General features: G+C 40.2%; 1 protein-coding gene across 1 annotated transcript in view; it reads left to right on the plus strand.

Moving 5' to 3' along the window:
• The first annotated feature begins 3,858 nt into the window (after positions 1 to 3,858).
• HABP4 (hyaluronan binding protein 4) overlaps positions 3,859 to 22,477 on the plus strand; it is a 35,243-nt gene continuing 16,624 nt past the window's right edge. The window contains exons 1-5 of the mRNA XM_081523422.1: positions 3,859 to 4,350; positions 8,800 to 8,962; positions 15,132 to 15,293; positions 15,507 to 15,575; positions 17,482 to 17,565. Coding sequence (XP_081379548.1) covers positions 3,990 to 4,350; positions 8,800 to 8,962; positions 15,132 to 15,293; positions 15,507 to 15,575; positions 17,482 to 17,565 — 839 coding nt within the window. The 5' untranslated portion in view covers positions 3,859 to 3,989. The remainder of the gene's footprint in view (positions 4,351 to 8,799; positions 8,963 to 15,131; positions 15,294 to 15,506; positions 15,576 to 17,481; positions 17,566 to 22,477) is intronic.

The raw sequence follows: 22,477 nt of genomic DNA on the forward strand, positions 1-22,477 counted from the left end.
AGAGTTCCTTGGACAGCAAGGCAATCAAACCAGTCAATCATAAAGGAAATGAACTCTGAATATTCACTAGAAGGACTGATGCTGAAGCTCTAATACTTTGGCCACCTGATTTGAAGAGCTGACTGACTAATTGGAAAAGACCCTGATGCTGGGACGGATTGAAGGCAGGAGAAGCAGACAGCAGAGGATGAGATGGTTGGTTAGCATCATTGACTCAATGGACATGAGTTTGAGCAAATTCTGGGAGATAGTGAAGGACAGGGAAGGCTGGTTTGCTTCAGTCCATGGGGTTTCAAAGAGTCAGACATGACTCAACTACTGAAAAACAAGAGTTTACATTTTGTATGTAGTTAAACTTCACTGCATTTCCACGGGTACCAATAAATACTGATTAGCATCCACACCTCACTGCTTTTTTTGGTATGCTTTATTTTCTAAGTTATATGATTTCATGCATTTTTGGTTTTTTCTCTTTGTTATCATAATTACTATCAAATGACTTTTACTGAGGATTTATTCTGTGCCAAGTACGGTGATGAACACTTCATATGCATTATTGGACCCAGCTCTCTCAATAAACCTCTGAAGTAGGTACCATTATTGCCTCCTTTTTACAGATGAGAAAACTGAGGCACAAGAATAAGGAATATGTCCAGGGTTACAAAGTCAATTAGTGGCATCGCTAGGATTCAAACCATGATTTAACTCCAAAATATAAGCTTTAAAATTTTTGGCAAAATAAACGTAAAGCATATTATTTTAGCAATTTTACAATTCAGTGGTATTTAATATATTCACATTTTCTTTGCAACCATCACCACTATTTAGTTCTAGAAAATTTTTGTCACTCTAAAAGGCAACCTCATGCCCATCAAGCAGTCACTCCTCATTCCTTCCCCCCAAACCCCTTATCTGTTTTCTGTCTCTTAAGGATTTGCCTATTCTGGACATTTCATAAATGGAATTATATAATATGGGATCTTTTATGTCTGTTTTCTTCCACTTTTCATAATGTTTTCATGATTCATTCATGTTGTAGCAGTTATCTGCACTTCATTTCCTTTTTTGACCAAATATTAATCCATTGCACCACATTTAGTTTATCCATTAATCAGCTGATGTACATTTGGTCACTTCTACTTTTTGTCTACTGTGAAGCTCTAATATGAACATTCAGGTAGAAGGTTTTGTTTGAACACCTGCTTTCAATTCTTTTGGATAAAAATTACAGGCTTTTGATCATAAGCCTCTGTTGACTCCAAGAAGGAAAAGACCAGATATCTTAAAATCTTCATTCAACAAATATTTACTGAGAACGTACTATTCAGCTACCTAGAATGCTAAGCACTGGGAATGTAAGTTACAATGAATAAGACAGACATCATCCCTGCCCTCCTCAGGAATGACAGAAAACTGAGTAAGTTAGTAAAACACAGAGCTGGCAGCAGTTAAGATTAAGGGTTCCTTTTCCATTTGCTATTAAAGGAAAGTCAAACCTGGTAATGCTGCATCTGAGCAAGATGCTATAATGGGATGCTTTTGGATGCAAGAAACTAGTACAACTAAGACTAGTTTAAAGGTGAAGACTATTCTCTTCACCTCCACTGAAAATATCCTAGTCCAAGTCACTATCATCACCTTTTCCCTGTAGCTCTGCAGGAATCTTCAGCTTGGTTTCCCTGCATCCAATTTGACCTCCCACCAACATAGTTCTTCACATTACAGCTAAGGTGGCCTTTTCAAACACATGCTTATGCTTAAAATTTCCTTCCCACTGCTCTTAGAATAAAGACCATTTATTGCCTTGTGTGTGTGTGCTTAATCGCTCAGTCATGTCCGACTCTTTGCGATCCCATGGACTGCAACCTGCCAGGCTCCTCAGACCATGGGGGTTCTCCAGGCAAGAATACTGGAGTGGGTTGCCATGCCCTCCTCCCAGGGATCTTCTGAACACAGGGATTGAACCCAGGTCTCCTGCATTGCAGGCAGATTCTTTACCATCTGAGCCACCAGGGAAGCCCATTTACTGCCTTACATAAGTCTGAGGTAGGAAGTTTACTGATTCTGATAAGTCAGCAGCTCCACAGCATCAAGGGACTAGGTTTTCTCTATCCTTCTGCTCTGCCATCTTCATCATCTTCATAGTCACAGTAAGGATAAGCAACTCGAGGCATCATGTCCTCCTCACATAACAAGGACCAAAGTACAGAAGTGGAAAGATGGCAGATCCCATACACACACAAAATGTTCCCTCTAAGAAATTCTCCAGAATACTTCCCCTCAGGTCTGTCCTGCCAGATTTACACCAAAAGCCTATTCCTACAGCAACCATGGTAGGGGAATGGTAGTACAATGAGTGATTTAAGATTAATCAAGTTTGAGGCTGGAAAAGGGCTCAATTCCCCAATGGGGCAAACAGCTACCTGATGCACCAACAAAATACAGTTCTGGGAAAGTGTAAGAGGGAAAGGAAGAGCTGTAATATAGGCAATGTATAAAAGTGTCTCCATGAGTGCCTAAGCAAGAATTCTTGGAGAAAGTCCAATTCATGTTCTCCTCTGAACTTCAAGGCCTCAACTGAATAAAACAACCAACCAAACAACCAAAACCAAAAAAAAAAAAACCCTTAAATCTCAACACATCTAAGACTGAACTTATGATTCTCATCAAAGTGGTCTCTTCTAATGCTTTATTTCTTTGTGAATAGCACCACCATTCCAGTTGTAAGACCCAGAAAAACAGGAGTCATCATATTCTTTTTCCTCACCAGCTGTATCTAGTGCATCATCAAGTCCTGTTGATATAACCTCCAAAATAGCTCTTGGATCTACTACTCTCTTCACCTCCACTGACAGTATCCTACTCCAAGTCACTATCATCACCTTTTCCCTGTAGCTCTGCAGGAATCTTCAGCTTGGTTTCCCTGCATCCAATTTGACCTCCCACCAACATAGTTCTTTACGTTACAGCTAAGCTGGCCTTTTTAAACACATGCTTATGCTTAAAATTTGCTTCCCGCTGCTCCTGGAAGCGATTTGGCAGCAGCAGCAGCAGCTCCTGGAATAAAGACCAAAATAAGGCCCTTCCCCAACTCCTCAATCAGTTCAGTCGCTCAGTCGTGTCCGATTCTTTGAGACGCCACGGACTTCAGCATGCCAGGCTTCCCTTTCTATCACCAACTCCCGGAACCTACTCAAACTCATGTCCATCGCGTCGGTGACGCCAACTCCCCAACTCTTAGCAATTCATTTAACTGGTTTTCTTTGAGCTTGAATGGTTGTATTCCACCTCACCTCAGACTTGTGCATTTGCCATTACTCCTGGCCCTTGTTATCTTTCATATCTCAGCTTAACCGTCATTCCCGTGAGAAAGCCTCTCCAAGCTTCTTAAGTAGGTCATAGAGAAGTCTGTGCTTTTCCTTCAGGGCACTTTTTTGCCTGAAGACTAAGATCTTCCGAAACAGGGAACTAGTATCTCCTACAATATAACACCTGGCACATAGTAAGTGTACACTATATAGTTGTCGAATCAACATATACACTTTAGAGAAGAGTGGACGATGATAAATGTGGACCCAGTCCCAGAGAAAACACGAATGACGGCCGTGACCCACCAGCATGGCCCGCAGCCTGGACCACACGATTCGTTGCTCCTCCCAGCAGCTCCGCCCCTTGGGTCCAGCCCCTCCCTGCTGAGTCGTGGGGCGGGGCATAGAGGTCGCCTGACGTGACAGCAGCCAGCCTCTGATTGGGCTTCCAGGCGGGCCGGCTAGGAAAGGGGGCGTGCCCTCGTGCGCTGATTGGCTGGTGGGAAGCAGCTAGGCGGGCGGCGGTGGCGGCGGTGCGGGGGCGGGCGCTGGGAGGGACGGGACTGGGCAGGGCAAGGCTGGGAGGGCAGTAGCTGCGGGTAGGATGGGTCCTCGTCGCCGGCTTCGCTGAGACTCGCTCGCGTGGGCTGCCCGCGGCGGGCCCGCAGTGGCCGCGGCGGCATGAAGGGCGCTCTGGGAAGTCCTGTGGCTGCGGCTGCCGCAGGCGCCGCGATGCAGGAGAGTTTCGGCTGCGTAGTGGCCAACCGCTTCCACCAGCTGCTAGACGATGAGTCTGACCCGTTCGACATCCTGCGCGAGGCCGAACGCCGGCGCCAGCAGCAGCTGCAGCGCAAGAGGCGCGACGAGGCGGCGGCGGCGGCGGCCGGGGCTGGCAACCGCGGCGGCAGGAGCCCGGCTGGGGCCTCCGGCCACAGACCCGGCGCGGGCGGCGGCCGGAGGGAGTCCCAGAAGGAGCGCAAGAGCCTCCCGGCCCCCAGCGCGCAGCAGCCAGACAGCCCAGGGGGCGGCCCGCAGCCGCCCGGTACGCGCGCCCAGCCCGGCACCTGGGTGTCCCAGGGTGGGCGCGGTGGGCTGGAGGGGAAGGAGAATGGGGTCATGGAGGTCACCCCTCCTCAGCCGCCCCGTGACCTGCTACTGCGAGACTGGGGTCGCTGGAACCTGTTCCAGAAAGGGAAGGGGGCGCTGGGAAGAGTTGACCGAAGTTGAGGGTCCCAGTGGCCGAGGAAGGTGGGGAAAAAGGACAGGGTAGGGGGAGTGTCACGCCCCTTCTGGCCTTTCCCAGTCCCTTTTGGGGGCGAAGGAGAGTGCAGACTTGGAGTAGGGGGTTTCTAAACGGTGGGACTGAGCCTTTACAAGTTGGGCAAAGTTGAGGAATATTTCTTGGGTGGTGTATGAGGGCGAACACTAGGGTCGCTACCCCAGAGCTCTCAGATCTAGAACTAGCAGGGACCTTCTCCATCTTCCAGCCCAACCTCTGCAAGATTCACGTCGGGAGGCAAAAAGAAGCGTCGTGGGGAGGGAGGGGAGCGCCTCTTAGGGGGAATGGAGGAGGGCGCAACCGGCCCCTGGGGGTGGCGGCGAGAACTCGGTGTATGCGAAGGATCGCCGGGGTGAGGAGCTGGGGCCTCTGTGATGGAGGGAAGGCCTGGGTGACCGCGGGGGTGGGCTGTGACGTCAGGGACGCGAGCAGAATGCGGCGGGGGTTGACGCGGGGTTCCCGGAGCCTTCCAAGCTCTGTGCCTTCACCCATCCATCTCCCTTACGGTGGCTTTCAACAGTCATCCCGCACGGGTTTTCAATACAGCAAGTAGTGTTGATGGCTTGTGTAACTTGTCATTAACTCAGGCTGCTTTAAGAAAAACGTTTTTAACCTTTTCAACAAGAATATTCCAAGTTCCCCAATCCCTGCTTAGCCAGAATGGCCAGTGGAAAGCTTGGTGTACTACTGACTGCATCTAGGCACGGATGGTGCTTAAGAGTCGTTTCTCACCTGAACTGCTTCAGTGGTAAATCCTCCAAGATTCTAGCTGTGTTGACTCTGTTTTCCAAAAATAAAATAGTGGTGCTAAGGTTTCCGAAAAAAGTTTTAAGATCCATGACTCGACCTCCTGCCAATGTTTGGCAGTGTGTTCAACTCGGCTTTACTGGCATGTTCCTTGCTTGATAAAAATTGTCAGCCCAGTCCTGAGAGAATAATTCCTGACTTGAGTGTTGGGGCCTTGACTTTGGCAGCTAGGTAATGTTTACCTTTATCTGTACAAAGTTCAATCCAGCAATATCTCTTGAGAATCAGAAAATTAAGTCGTTATAATAAAATATTGAAAATTATTTTAAATGCTGTTGGGATATCCCAAGATTTCTTGGTAGGCAAGTACATATATGAGCCTTAAATTTAAACAGTGAGTGAGACTTGAGATATGTTGTACATTTTGTATATGTTCTATTTTTCTCTTAAATCTATTTAGATAAATATCATAGTAATAAAAGAATTGGGACAGGCTAAGCTTTATTTTTTAACAAGTGAAAATATGTATTATCTTTTAGTGAGAAATGGAATTTAGTTCTCTCTGTTAATGTATTGCTTTTTAACTTTTGTACTAGTAAAAATTGTCATGCATTTTTGGTGTATTTTAAACAATTCAAAAGTGTATGAAGTGAAAATCCATACTTTTCTTACTGTTAGCACTTTGTATTTACATATATAAGTGCATAGAGCTACTTCTTTTTTCCCCTAAATTTCAGATGTTATAAACAGTTGCAACCTGCATTTAGCATAATAAATAAACTTAGCATTATAATGTAGTACGTTAATAACTTTTTCTGTCAATTGTTTATAATCCAGGTGATCTGGTTTGTGAGATATGTATTAAAGAACTTTAGTTAATTTTGTAGTTAGAATGGAAGTTTTGTAATTCTAGTTCTTTGTCAGGTATGTTATTTCAGGAGCGAACAGCCCATTAATTTCCATTTGTGCAGTTACTGTACTGAATTTATCTGTAATGAGTGTTAGAGAGCTACCCTCTCAAGGTTTTGTAGCCCTAATTGATATGGACTGTACTTCTCTAACACTCAAAAATTTTAATTTTATTTGGCTATTAAAAGTGAATGCTTAGTGTAGACAAGAGACAAAGTCAAAACAAGTTTGACATATAACAGAAACATTAGTCACAAGAGGATGTGAAAATCATAAGATTTTCCATAGAAATAGATTTTTAATATCCTTCACTATTTAACAATATAGACCCTTGCTCAAAAAAATTATTCTTTAAGTCTTCAGAGGCTGTTTTAGCTTTGCTTTTCCTGGCCTTTCAGAACTTCTCCAAGTCAAAGCTCAATTTTATTTCAGGGAAATTGCGCTGTAAATTTTACAGTATTCTCTCTCTTTATGTGGGCTGGGGTTAGATCAGTGATCAGACTGCATATGCCAGCCTTTTATTTTGAAAGGGCTAGTGAAATTCAGTGTTTGCATTATCCACTTGGAGCTGCTGATCCAGCACAGAACGACTAGCTTCAGCTGCAGTCCTGATCTCTTAGTAGTAAGTTGTGGGAAAAACTAGACCTCTATTATCTTTGTTTTTTGGATTTTGGAAGGAAAATGAAATGTTTGCAGGGTATTGATAATTATTCTAATAAATTGCCAGGTCATATTTAATGCTTTTCAACTTATACACAGAAACTTTGGAAGACGCTTTAGTATAAAGTATGTAGCAAATGTCGTTGTAAGTTTTGAATGATGAATTCCAAATTTAATTGATACAGTTTTAAAAATAACTTTGAAAACTGGAAGGTGGAAATAAGCTCTTAAGTAATTCTCTGGTTAAGTGGAGCTATTTAGTATATTTTAAGTTATAGGTTATGGATAGGAAATTTGAAACTGTATTAAAATAACTTTTTACATTGAGGGAAAAGTATTATTACTGTTGAGGTACTTGCTGATGGCTATTATGTCATAGTATATTACAGTTTTCAACTTGTTAGTTAACTTTGCCTTACATTTTAAACACCTCTTCCAAATTTGATCTCTCTTAGTAACATGTGTGCCCTTGGATATGGCTTTGCATACTCCTGGGCATCTGGGTATGAGTGTTGGTCTCTCTTTTGTTTCTGAAATAAAAGCATAATGCTTTATTTATGAAACATCTTTCCTGTATCCTAAACATGTCACAAGTTTAGATTGTGGCTTCAGGATTAAAATCAGATTTGTGCATTTCCTAGGTTATGGGACATTAACTTAAGATTGAACTTAGATCTGTTGTGCAACATTTCGCATTTCAAGTAATTAACTAACAAGTAATAATAAATTGTACAGTTTTGTGTTAGTGATGTTGCAAACATGATTTTTGCTTTAAAATGAGATCAGTAAGCTATTGAAACTAGATTAATATTTACATGTGCCCCCTTTATAAACTTTTGATAGAAAATATTAAATGAGAAAATAGAATACAGGTAAACATATATTCCTTAAGAGTCATGAGTATCTCCTAAGTTAGAAAGGAACCCAGTAGTTTAAATAATACCCATTAATTCAAATACATTTAATATATTTTTAAAACCATACAATGAATGTGAAGGGTGACTTATACCAAGAAAAAGTGAAGCTACTAAAATAAAAGTTACACATAATCTTTGAGATGGACACCTATTAAATGTATACAAGGAAAGAATAAACACATTTCTGCAAGATTATTTAAGAAGTAACAATGTTCTTCATAATACATTAATATTTGCCAAATAATAGATGCCTTAAGACATAGACTCTGCTGAAAATTTTTAAAGTGTCAAAACTGAGAAGAGAAAGGAAGAACAGAGAAGACTGGAGTGGCCTCAGCCCCAGCCTCCTCAGTGCTGGCCTCTCCATGGACAGGAGATACCCCTTCAAATGCTGGCCGGCTCTTACAAGAGTTGGCAAATACCAACTTGGCCTCATATTTGAGAAGTGTGATTATAAATGTATAAATCCCATCAAAGATCAGGAAAATCTGTTTTCAAATGAGAAAAATAATAATGGTACAAACTATTTAAAAATGAAAACTTTATTAGGTAATGAATGATAAACTATAGGTGGGATTCCAAATACAGGGTATTTGTCTTTTACTTTTCTGGAAAGATCTTAACTACCATGTTTTGATAAAGCTGCTCTTGTGAAATGTAGTTGATACATATCTTCAATAGCTATCACAAAGTCATTGTGAGACACTTTTAATTGTAGTTTAGTTGGTATAGTTTATCTTATCATATTTTCTTGGACATAAGGGAAAGCATATGCTTCAATGGTAATGTCAAAGTTTTATTAAAAGACAACTCTAGGCAGTAGTAGTATCAGCAACTATTTTTCTTCTCTGAAGTTTTTCAACTTCCCAAATTTTCCTATGACATTGATTTCTAGAAAAGTGAAATTTTAAAGTACCTGTAATAACGTGCTGCTGCAGACTTTGGGTTCTAGTTCTTCCCTTTGATTTCTCCCTTTCAGGCCAGAAGCGAACTCCCAGAAGAGGGGAGCAGCAAGGATGGAGTGATAGCCGGGGGACAGAGGTGACACTTGATAGAGCAGAGCGGAGATCCTACAGGGAATATCGACCCTATGACACCGAGAGGCAGACGGATTTTACACCTGAGAAGTTTACGGACGAAAAGTAGGTACTGCAGACCTCAGCCTGGAGGGTTGGAGGAACCAGAAGGATTTTCAGAGGGCTATGAGCCTTTGCAAACTTTTGGTGGTGCCAGTCCTGGGATTAGTTTGCCAATCTAAGTAACAAATCATACTGCTTTAGGTAACACATGAAGGATCTTCCATTGGTTCAGGAAATGATTACAAAATAAAAAGTGGATAACTTATTGATAACTTTGAAAGACATAACAAACTCTACAGGAGTATGCTAAATTTTGAAGTTTAGGCCAGGGATATAATTATGTTCTTGATTTAGTAGAACTAATTTGGGCCACTAATGAATTTAAACAAATTTATGATGAAATTTGACCAAAAAACTGATAGAATGTGTGATGCCAGTTTAAGGCTTCCATGCCTTCTCTAGAGAGTGCTCTGACCTGGAAGATGGTCTCAGGCTGATACAGTCCAAGTAATGTGGCAGTATATGGGCTATCATACCCACCTGAACACAGGAAGCAGTTCTTAATGTCTTATGCTTAGCATTAACAGGATGGATACCTGCTGCCTCAAGTTTTTAATTATTAAACCTATATAGCGCTGGGTTTAGGTTAAAACAAAACTACTTGTGAATCACATTTAAATGAATAGAAAGTTTAAAAAGCTAAAAGAGACTAGAATAGTGTACAGTTTAACGTCAAGGGATCTGTTGTTCCCAAAGTCTTTTTACTTCTTGACTACGTATTTCATTACACATTCAAAACAGAGATGGTATATCTGCCACCATGTTAGAGGATGAAGGCAAGAGAAAGGTTTAATTCTGCTTTTTTGGGGTGATTAGTTCAAATTAGCTATGCAGCGACTGTAGTCTGCTTGCTTACAGAAAGCCTTCTAGATCAGAGCTGCTTATTTGGGGAAGCATTTGTGTATTTTCCCCCTACTTCAGGGATTTATTCTGTGGAAATAAAGAAATTATAGCTCAAGTTTCCAGCTTTTTTAGTAGAAAAATTGTGAATTTTTTTAAAGGGTAAGTCTTATATATTAACATGAAAAAAATGCCTTATTGAGGGATGATTTACAGAAAGTTGCAAGAATTGTATAAGAAATCCCCATGTATCCTTGTCCAGATTCTCCAAAAACTTTTTACCACCTTTTCTTTATCATACTCCTCCCTTCCTCTCTCCTCTTCTTTCTCCTTTTCTCTCTCTGTTACACACACACACACACACATCTTTTTTCTTTGGTTTTTGAGAGTAAGATGCAAGAATGTTTCCTAAAAACATGGTACAGTTATCAAACTCATTAACATTAATACAACACTTATTATCTAATTATCTGAATCATGTAATTTGTAGACTACTCAAACTGTACCAATTGTCCTATTAATATCCTTTTAGCAAAAGAAAAAAAAAAATCAGTTCAGAATCCAGGAATGTACATTGCATTTACTTATTTATTTATTTAGGCTGCTTTGGGTCTTTGTTGTGGTACACGGGGGCTTCTCTCATTGGGGCACATGGGCTTCTCGTTGCAGAGCGTGGGCTCTAGAGTGCACCGGCTCTCCATTTGGGCTGAGTTGCCCCATGGCTTTTGTTCAGGATCTTAGTTCCCCCTGACCAGGGATTGAACCCACGTCCCCTGCACTGGAAGGCAAATTCTTAACCACTGGATCGCCAGAGAGGTTCTGTGTATTGCATTTAGTCTTAAGACGCTCTTTAGTTTTTCATTTATTTATGGAGTTGACATTTTTGAAGAACATGAACCAGTTATTCTGTAGAACAGTCCAGATTTGACTTTCCCTGCTATTTCCTCATGAGAAAAGTTTCTGCATTTTGGCAGGGATACATTAGAAGTGTGATGTCTTATGTCCTTCCCAGTGTATCATATTAGGAATATGTAGGAAATGTTTACTTTCAAGGAAATTTGAAAATATTTTTTGTGAAGTCTTGCACTATCAGAAAAGATAATTTTCCTCTTTTCTTAAAAAATACTTTTCTTTTGATAAACAGCCATAAGATCTTAAATAAAAATAGTTTTATAGTCACTTTAAAAAACTTGGAAAATGAATAAAATTTAAAAAAATTTAAACCACCTCTTTTACCATTTGAAATGGCTACTGTTTAACTCTTCATCAGTGCATATACACTGAGTACTATATATTCTTTCTTTTCCACTTGACAAGTAGAAGTCATTAATGATGATGTCATGGACAGTGTTGGTAAGCATTTCTAATGGTTCTGTTATGATCTTTTGTTTGGAGTATTATAATGTAGTTATTCCATGAGTGTTAGATCTTTGCTCAGCTTTCAGCTTTTTGCTTCATGAATAATACTCAGTGAGCAGCCTTTTATACATATAGGGCCTTTCCTAGATGTAGTTCTTAAAGTAGGAATCCCAGTTAGGGTCTTAAAGCAGTGGTTCTCCACTGAGTATCATGTATCCAAATCTGGGACCCAGTTGGTACTTCAGTGTGAGGTTGGATTGGTACCTGTAGTGTGAAACAAACAAAAACTGGAGGGGACTATTAATACATAGTGACAAATCACCATAGTAGTGACATGTCAGTTTATTCTGTTGCTGTTAATAGTAATCTATAAGAGCATTTCTCATAGCACTTTCTGTAGGCTTCAGTATGATAAAATTTGATCTTCGTTTACTTGATATTTATATATGTTTATTGGGCATGTTTATTGTTTATAGGATTTTGATAATCTTAACCCAGAGTTTTAGTGGCATGGATTTTTATTCCCCTAGAGCAGAATATAGTTTTCACATAGAAGCAATAGCCACAGATGGTGCTGCAAGTAAGTGTCATGTGGCTTAGGTACAGAGATCAGCTGTATCATTTGTATGTATTCTGGGAATGCAACTACTGTTTTTAATGCAGTAAGAATTTTTCTTTAGTCTCCAAATGATGAACTCTTAAGTAAACTCTTAGAACAGACTATTAGGAAATTAGTCTAATTATTCTGTCTCCATACAGTTTGATTCTTTCTTTGGCTCTTTCTGCAGTTTACTTCTGGTCATTTAAAGTCAGCTCCAGTCCTAAAAGAATCACTTACTCAGATGTCTAAATTTTTTTCCTTCCTCACCAGGAAGAATTTTTAAAACTTTTTCAGTTCAGTTTAGTCACTCAGTTGTGTCTGACTCTTTGCAACCCCATGGATTATAGCACACCAGGCTTCCCTGTCCATCACCAACTCCTGGAGCCTTAAAACTTGTGGTAAAATGGTAAAGAATCTGCCTGCCAATGCGGGAGATGCAGGTTTGATCCCTGGATTAGGAAGATCCCTTGGAGTAGGAAATGGCAACCCATTCTACTATTCTTGCCTGGAAAATCCCATGGACAGAGGAGCCTGGTAGGCTACAGTCCATGGGGTTGCAAAGAGTTGGACGCAACTGAACATGCACACATGATGATGCATCACATGAAATTTTATCATTTTAGCCACTTTTAAGTGTACAGTGCAGTGGCATTAAATACATTCTAATTGTTGTGCAGCCATCACCACTATTCATCTCCAGAAAATTTTTCATCTTCCCAAGCTATACCCATTAAACATTAACTCCCAATTCCTCCTTCCATGAACTTCATTCCTTTTACCTGTAAAACCTGTACTCATGTCTACTTATTAGGACTATGGTAAGAGAGTAGATTACAGGGATGTAATAGATGGGGAAACTGGAAACAGTGAGAGATTTTATTTTTTTTGGCTCCAAAATCACTGCAGATGGTGACTGCAGCCATGAAATTAAGACGCTTACTCATTGGAAGGAAAGTTATGACCAACCTAGACAGCATATTAAAAAGCAGAGACATTACTTTGCCAACAAAGGTCTGTCTAGTCAAGGCTATGGTTTTTCCAGTAGTCATATATGGATGTGAGAGCTGAACTATAAAGAAAGCTGAGCGCCAAAGAATTGATGCTTTTGAACTGTGGTGTTGGAGAAGACTCTTGAGTGTCCCTTGGACTGCAAGAAGATCCAACCAGTCCATCCTAAAGGAGATCAGTCGTGAGTGTTCATTGGAAGGTCTGATGTTGAAGCTGAAACTCCAATGTTTTGGCCACCTAATGCGAAGAGCTGACTCATTTGAAAAGACCCTGATGCCGGGAAAGATTGAGGGCAGGAGGAGAGGGGAACAACAGAGGATGAGATGGTTGGATGGCATCACTGACTCAATTGACGTGAGTTAGGGTAGACTCCGGGAGTTGGTAAGGGACAGGGAGGCCTGGTGTGCTGCGGTCTATGGGGTCGCAAAGAGTCGGACACGACTGAGTGACTGAACTGAATTGAACTGAAAAGTGGGATGGGACGGTTGGCCCGGTGCAATATTGTTTTCTTTTTGTTTGTGAGTATGTCACAATAAAGCTTCCTAAGCGAAGTCCAGGATTCCTCAATGCTTACCAACCTATAAAAAAATAGAGGATGTCTTTTATAAGAAGGGAATGATAAAGAAGCACTTGAGAATACATTTAATTCGGAGGTGGGGTTGGAGGTGGGGTAAACCTGTGGGATAAAGGAAAATTATTTAAGGGATTAAAATAAACCAGACCATAAAGCTGTTTTGGGGACCAGTTTCAGTTATTATCCTATTTTTAATGAATTTGTTATTTTATCAGTATCTGATCTAGATTTCATGTACATTTGAACCTAACTTTGACTCTTGGCGTTATTTTCCACATATGGTTTCACGCTTCATTTCCTTTCAGTTTTAGGTAGACTCCTTTTATGGCCCCGTCCAGCTTCCTGGTTAAGAACTTACTGTTACTTTTCATTTATTATTGTTTTAGAACTCTGCTTTAGATATTTACTGTAATATGGAATCAGATTCTGCAACAGTCTCTGTTTAAAATTTTGGTTTTGATCAGAGGAGGTGGGAGACAGAAAAAGCCAACTTGGGAAACTGATCTAGGATGATGTTTCTTGAAAGAGACTGGCATAAAGTTAATGATCAGTGCTTCTGTATTTTTTCACCTTTTTGAGTAAGGAGAATAGTGAATTTTGTGTCTTTTTATCCACGATCTATAGTAGCTTTTTAATGTAATATTTTCAGCCCTAAAAGTAGACTGGAATACATCTCCGGTTCTGGTGTTTGAACCACTGATGTCACTAGATTTCACTAAGTAATTTGTTGCTTTCAGTGTTTTTCAAAGTCTTGACAAATTAAAAAAATATAATGTATCTTATTAAACTAAGGTTTAACAATGAAAAAGATGATGAGATTCTTCCTGCAGAAGCTTTGAGTCTGGTGGAGGAGAAACAAGTCCCCATAAAAAGTGACTGTGACCAGACGGTAGCAGAGAACAGAGTGAGGAGAAGCGCGCAGTCAGGCCCTGGATCTAGGCGGTGTGGCAGAGGAAGAGTGAGAAAAGGCAGATTCTTTGCTTGGGTACTTCTGTGATGTGAGTTAGAGACCATAGGGGGAGCACAACGCTAACCCTTGGTTAGTGTTGGTCATGTATCTTCAGGGACATGAGGTGACATGGAGAAATGTCCAGGAAGTAACTGTCTTTATGACCTGGAATCAGAGAGACCCCCGAGAGACACAGGGGCACATGAAGGGGTCGCATATCAATAGCATAGAGATGAGGATGGTGTGTGCAGGAGTGGGGAGGTGGGAATGCTGATATTCTTAAAGACAAATGGGTGGGTATCCGGAAGAATGGTATCCAAGACATGTTCCTTAAAAAGACAAGGTGTGGAAACTTTCTTTATATGTGACTGCAATGCCTGGCTCTGAGAAGTCCAATTGGGTGCCCAAGAAGCAGGATGAGTACCTTGTGAATGTTTGGATGTTACCTATTGCAAAACTAACTTTTTAAGGACAAGCAGGGAAAGAGAAGCCAGAAAGAACAGAGGAAAACTAATGGTTGGCAGTATCAAATGATGGATAGGGGTCAAATGACCTAGAGACAGAAGTGGCTACTGGATTTAACAACAAGGACATCATCTTCAGCTATTTTCCTCATCTGTGGGCACTAGTTATAATTAATAAACTGTATGCCAGGAGTGCACAACAGTGTCAAAGGTAGTATGTGCTCAGTAAAATTTAACTATTAATTTATTATTCAAGCCACAAGTTCTTTCCAACATACTATAGCCATAATGAACTTCTAGAATTTTTTTTCCTCCAAAAAAATGCCTTAGCTCTTTAATTCAGTTCACCACTTTTTATGGTACTCGTTTCTTCCTAGACCAATTGACAGGTTTGATCGAGACAGACCACTGAGAGGACGTGGAGGCCCAAGAGGGGGCATGCGAAGCAGAGGCAGAGGTGGTCCTGGGAACAGAACTTTTGACAGTTTTGACCAGAGAGGGAAACGAGAATTTGAGAGATACGGTGGGAATGATAAAATGTAAGTTTCTTTGTAATGCTATTTTCTCTTTAAGATGTTGGTGTAATTAATGGTGTGAATCTGTTGTGTGTTAATGTTTAGTTGACTTTATATTAGTATGCAATTATTCCTGAGGGAGCTGATCCTGGGACAGCTTTTCTGATCAACTTTTCTAATTTGGAGATTGACTGGAGACTAGTTTCTAGTTTAAGGTAATATTCTTTCTTTGTCTAGAGCAATCAGAACTGAAGACAACATGGGTGGATATGGAGTTCGCACCTGGGGATCAGGTAAAGATACCAGGTATGGTGCAAATATGTATCTTCTGTGAACCTGCAATTAAATGGAAATATTTGGACCTTTATTTGCCTGTCTTGAAGATTATGTCCTCTGTGTATGCTTGTGGTGTCTTTATACTTGTGTGCTTTTATGTGGAAATTGAATTTAAGCTTTTGTTTCATGAGATAACTTTTGAAAACAGGTTTGCTATGTTGTAGTTAGATTTGAAATCACTTTCAAAATTCTTTTGTCTTATTTTAGCCAAGAAAATTTGCATATTTGTTGATGTCCCAAGCACGTGGCACTGTATATTTACCTATGTGTCAGATTGCTTTTTTTAAATTCTCGGATATTCTATACTTTATTTCTCTGTGACCTTCCAAAGTTTTTATGTATATTGCATCTTGATTTTATAAAATTATTTGCAGATCCAAGCTCAATGACAAGTTTCACCTGAGGTTCAAATCTGGCATTTCTCTGAGGTTTTATGGTATCTCAGATTTGTACCGGTTTTGCTATTTAGGAGAGGTACTTGGTTCTGCTGTTTCTGTCATTTCAGGGCTGCAGGGAAATATGAGGATTGAGTTGCTCTAGGATGTGTTGTAGGGCAGGCTTTACACAATTTTGAAGGCTTGAGGAGATCAAGACTTCCACCTTTCTTCTTTTGAAGAACTTAAGTTTTTTACATAAACTTATTTTTCTTAAATTTTTATCCTTAAAAATAAATGTATAAAATAACAGCAAATGTAAAGTTAGATTTACTACCACTGCATATCTGTGTTGTCCTTGAAAAGAAACTTGTTAAATGTTTACAGATCTTTTCATTTTGTTTTATTTTACTGTGATAACATATTTAAAAGAATATGCAAGTACCTTCTGAATCATCTGATTTACCACCTTATTTAATACTACCACCTCATTTCAGTTTGCATTTCAATTTAAAATCATTTTGGCTCCAAATGATTACTTATTCTAAGAGGTAAGTATTGGCCTTGGAAGTGACCAAAATGTGCTCCTAGTAGATGGTATGTCCCAATGTTAAAATGACACATACCCCATGGCACTTATTTTGGATTGGTTTGTGAGTTATAAAGTCAAAGCTCTTAGGTGATAATAATCTGTAATTGAATGTTTTTTGTAGCATAAGACTTTAAATTCTTACTTAATACAGTGAGATTTTGATTTGCCACCATGATATAGTCCAGTCATGTGCTTAGTCACTCATTCAAGTTTAATTCTTTGTGACCCCATGGACTGTAACCCGCCAGCCCCTCTGAGTTTCATGAGAATGAAATTTCTTTTGCTAAAACGTTTTTAAAAAGCAATATTCATATAGGATTAATATCAATGTAAAAATTAAGATTATGCAGTTCAAATTCAAATTGTTTTTCATTGTGCTCTAATTTCTAATCTGTAGATTGTATATTTAGATGTGATGGTATATAAATTAATGTTTCAAAGCCTTATTTTTCTGGTATCACCAGCTTTTGTAATCCTACACATTCCTTTTTATGGAATGTTTCCACTTTCTTGCCATTTGTTAAAGTTTGATATGGCATATTCTTATCTATTATAAGTCATTTAACACTTACATGTTAAGAATTTTTATGATCTCTGTTAATATTTGGAATTTCCTAGGATAATAACAGATTTGAATAGTTGTTCTGGTCCTTTCCAATCTGTTTTTAATTTTAGTCCATCAATAAAAACTTGTATTTATCAAATACTTTTTACATTTTTGGAAATAATTTATATGGATTAGCAATTAAGAGCATTTTTTTCTCTTTTCATTTTGATGTGGGTTACTTGTATGTGCATATTAATTCCTTGAGGGAGAAAGGACACTGAAGTGTTTTTTTCTGTCTTGAATATAGAAGGGCATTGATGTAAACAGATTTGTGTGACTAGACTGGTTCTTGCCGCTTTGCAGTGACACGGACCCAACTGCCCCCATGGAAGAGACCACAGTGGCGGAGGAGTCCCTGGGCCCCCTGGAGGATGAATCTCCAGCTAAGTGGGTATTTCATTCATTTTCCCCATTGGGTTGTTGGTCTTTTTCTTAAAGATTTATAAGAAATCTTCATAGAACAGGAAGCTCAGCCTTTTGTCATATCACAGAGGATTGCTCTTAATGTGTTAATGAATAATCAAACTAATTAATTCAAATCAGCAGCAGCCTATACTGTAACTAGTCTCTCTCTCGCTCATCAGTACCCCCAAGTTTTGTCCTTTTATTTTCTTCTGGTCCCTCCTTCCCTCTTTTCTTCATGGAGCTTAGTTCCTTAGTCCATTTCTAGTACCCTTGCCCTTGGGATCTATGAGTACCTTGCTAGCAGAATCCACCTCCTGGACAACTGATAGCCATCTGCCATCTCTCTACTTGCACCCACAGACTGAGTACTACAAGTCCCTCAGCCGGGCTGGTGGGAGCTCCTGTAAATTCCTGATCACCACATTTTGAAATGAGCCCTCAACACTGCCCGGCAATGCCTGTTTCTTGGATTCACTCTTCCCCTCCACCCACTACAATGACCAATTCAGTTCTTCTTGTCCCCTCAAAGCCCTGACACTGATTCCCACTTTCTCCTTCTTCCATCCTTACAACACTCACACCTCCTCTTTTATTTTCTGAGTACAATTTTGCTTCCTATGTCACAGAGAAATTAGGAGCCATCAGATGGGAACTTCACACTCTCAAAGGTGCAAACCTGCCTGCACCTGCCTCCTGGGCTTCTTTTCTCATGGTAAAATAGAGGTGCCATCTCTCCACCAACCTCTTCAGCCTTTGGTTCCTATTTCCTACTGACTTCACTGAAATCTCAGTTAGCTCCTTCCTTTTTAGACATACTCACCTTCTTCCCCCCAAATTTGGTCTTCCAATAAGCATTTTATATGTGCTAAGTCTCTCTTGTTTAAAGCCTCTCATTGCCCCTACATTCTCATTTACCTTCCTTTTCGGGGTTGTGTTCACTCTTTCTTCATTTCTTTCCCTTCGCTTCCCCTTCATTTCATCCTCACTTCACTCCAGGTCTGGCTCTGTCCTCACTACCCCTTGTAACAGTCACCACATGTCTCCAGACCTAACAGATATTTCAGTCTGCAACTTTCATGATCTCTCAGAACATTTGACTTTACAGGCATACCTCAGAGATACTGTGGGTTTGATTCCAAACCACCTCATTAAAGCTAATATCACAATAAAGTGAGTCACACAATGGTTTTTGGTTTCCCAGTGCATGTAAAAATCACGTTTACACTATAGTGTAGTCTGTTAAGTGTACAATAGCATTGTGTCTAAAAAAACCAATGTGCATACCTTAACTTAAAAATACTTTATTGCTAAAAGATGCCATCATTGGTGTCTTCAGTGAGTTATAATCTTTTTGCTGGTGGAGGGTCTTGCCTTGATGTTGTTGCTGCTGACTGATGGAGGTGGTGGTTGTTGAAGGTTGGGGTGACTATGCAGTTTCTTAAAATAAGACAACAATGAAGCTTGCCATATTGACTGACTCTTCATTTGAATACTTTGAGGCCATTATAGGGTTATTAGTTGGCCTAATTTCAATATCATTGTATCTCAGGGAATAGGGAGGCACCAGAAGGAGAGAGATGGAAAGACCAGTTAGTGGAGCAGTCAGAACCACGCATAGCATTCATTATGTTCATTGTCTTATGTGGGTGCAGTTGGTGGCATTCCAAAACAATTACAGTAGTAATATCTGTGGATCTTGGATCATAGATTACCATGACAAATATAATAGTAATGAAGTTTGAAATATTTCGAGACCAAAGTGTGACACAGAGACATCAAGTGAGAAAATACTATTGAGAAAATAGTGCTGCTAGCCTGGGCTGCCACAGATATTTAATATGTTAAAAAGGCAGAATCTGGGAGCTCAACCCAGTGCTCTGTGACAACTTAGAGGGGTGAGATAGCATGGGAGAAGGGAGGGGGATTCAGGAGGGAGGGGATATATATATACCTGTGGCTAATTCATGTTGATGTATGGCAGAGGCCAGTACAATATTGTAAAGCAATTATCCTCCAATTAAAAAAAAAAAATAGAAGGTTTAAAAAAAAGAAAATTCTGTGAAAAACAAACAAAAAAGGCAGACTCTGTGAAGCACAATAAAACAAGGTATGCCTGTGTTGATTTCCACTTAACCACAACCTCCCATTGGTGTTTCTGCACTCTTCTGGCTTGCTTATTGCTTCTCAGTTCCTCTCTTGCAGGCTCAACCTTGTCTTTCTGCTCTTTTAAAATGTTGAGTTCTTCAGGGCTCTGCCTTAGACCCTCTTCTCTGTGTCTGATGTCTCTTTATAAGGTCTCAGGCATTCCTGCAGCTTGAATTCTCATTTATCTCCTGGCTCCAAAACATATACCTCTGGCTCCAACCTTCAATACGGGTTCTAGGCCCGTGTGTCCATCCGCCTCTTGGACACCTCCCCATTGACATCCCAAATGCTCCTCATACCCAATGTGGCCAGAACTGAGGTCTGCAGACCCCATTTTCATTGTGTGCTTAGTCACTCAGTCGTGTTTGACTGTTTGCAACCCCATGGACTGTAGCCTGCCTGGCTCCTCTGTCCATGGGGATTCTCCAGGCAAGAATACTGGAGTGGGTTGCCATGCCCTCCTCCAGGGGATCTTCCCAACCCAAGGATCGAACCCAGCTCTCCTGCATTGCAGGCAGATTTTTTTTTTTTACCGTTTGTGCCACCAGGGAAGCCCCCATTCTCATTAGGTGTTTCTGTCTTTCAGAACAGCATCACCACTTATCCAGTTGCCTAAACCAGAAACCTAGGAGTCATTCTTGAGATTTCCTTCTTCTTGACCCCCTGTCTCTCCAGAATGCAATCTGTCACTCTACCTTGAGGATTTGTACCTTTTTATATCTACCATCTCCACTTACCACCTTAGTCTCAGCTACTGCTGTCTCTTCTCTCACCAGAGCTCCTAAGGGTGCTCCCTGTATTCTCAGCTTCTATCAGCCTGTTCCACACCAAAGTGGCTTTCACACTGTCATTCTGATTGGCATGCTCCCACTAAGACCCTACCCCCAGTGGCTTCCTGTCCTTTTTCAGTCCCTTGCCCTGACCTGCGCAGTCCTGCGTGGTCTGACCCCCAAAGAGCCCTCAAGTTCAACACGCCTATGCCTTCTCCACATGTTTACCACGTGGCCCTTTTTCTTGTTCCCAAGCACCTTTCTTTAGCTCCTAAGCCATACCTGAGCTTTTGCAAGTGCTGTTTTCTGGTTTGCAAGAAAAGCTTTTGCAAGTGCTGTTTTCTTGTTTTTCTGTACTTCTCTACAGCCTGTTATTTAACTCTTCCTCTTCCTTCTGCTGTGAAGAGGCAGGGTGTCGAGTGGTTAAGAGCAGAGACTCTGAGCCAGTGTTCTGGGTTCAAATCCCAGCTCTGCCATTTACTAGTTTGGGCAAGTTATTTCATCTTTCTGTGCCTCAGTTCTCTTCATCTGTAAAATGAAAATAATAATAGCACCTACATCTGAAGGCTGTCAGAAGAGTTGGTTGGGTGTGCAAGAGTTTCACGTAGAGTGGGGCCAGCTATATAAATATCTACTATTATTATTGTTACTTATTACAAGAGTAAAGTGTTGCAATGATTGATGATTGTGAAAGCTGTTAAATTACTATTCAAAACAACTAAGAGATGTATTTAATTAAAGAAATAGATTAATAGTTAATATGAATATTTAGACAGTGAGTTAACTAAGGAAATAGATCAACAGTGTATATGAATGTTAAGAAGTGAGTTAACTAGATACCCTCAGAAAAATTGGATCCTTTTTGAGCCAATAAACTATTTATACAAGTTCAGATAATGTAAGGCAGAATAATAGTAAATTATAGCATAATTATAATCTTTAGAATTAATTGAGGTATTCTAGCATTCATAGTGTTAGACAAAATCTTTCAATTAAGTCAGTTGTTCTGAAAGACAAAATAAATACTTAATGATTCTGGTGGCAGTCTCATTGTCTGCGATATCCTGGTGGAGCTAGTCAGCAAGTCTCTCTCTGCTGACCATGGTGAACAGTGAGCATCCACTTAGATTTGCAGGAGCTGCAGTGTACAGCAGCTGTGCTCTAGTGGCTGAGCACACTGAGAAATTCGTGTTTCTGCACTGCCTTGTCAAATTTTAAAATTATTACTACTAACATTTCTAATAATACAGTTTTTTATAGTTTCAAAATTAGGCTTGTAAATGCATCTGAGGATGGAGATGCTCTCTGGTCTCAGCTTTGTCTGGATATTGATCAAGCCAGAATGTATGTTCAGTGAGACTCTTGGTTGCATACTTCTTGCTGTGCTCAGCTGCATCTGAATCTTTGCACCCTGTGGACTGTAGACTTCTACACTTCTCTGCCCTTATTTCATCTTTCTGTGCCTCAGTTCTCTTCATCTGTAAAATGAGAATAATAATAGCACCTACATCTGAAGGCTGTCAGAAGGGTTGGTTGGGTGTCATTTCCTTTTCCAGGGGATCTTCCTGACCCAGGAATCAAACCTGCATCTCTTGGGGTCTCCTGCATTAGCAGGCAGATTCTTTACTACTGTGCCACATAGTTTGTAAATTTAATGTACCCTCACATATGCTCAAACCTACAACCCAGAGTGCATACATTTTCCTCAAATTGGACACATTTTGTTGACAATTATATGTGTTATGACTTTCCTTCCTTCCTTGATTCATTACAGAAGTATTATATGTTTCTTGTCTTGTGGTGTGCTAATGTCCGAGGATACCTGTGACAACTTACTGTGTTTTGCTTTAAGAATAAATTGAACATTTACCGAGCATTTTTTGTATGCCAGTAACTGCTCTAAGTGCTTCTATGGCTTAACTCACTTAATCTTTTGCTGCTTGTGAAAGAGAAGGTACTGTTAATTATTCTAATGCTGA

This window comes from Giraffa tippelskirchi, chromosome 1 (assembly GCF_054371585.1).
Source record: "Giraffa tippelskirchi isolate mGirTip1 chromosome 1, T2T-mGirTip1v1.2.pri, whole genome shotgun sequence".
Taxonomy (NCBI): Eukaryota; Metazoa; Chordata; class Mammalia; order Artiodactyla; family Giraffidae; genus Giraffa; species Giraffa tippelskirchi.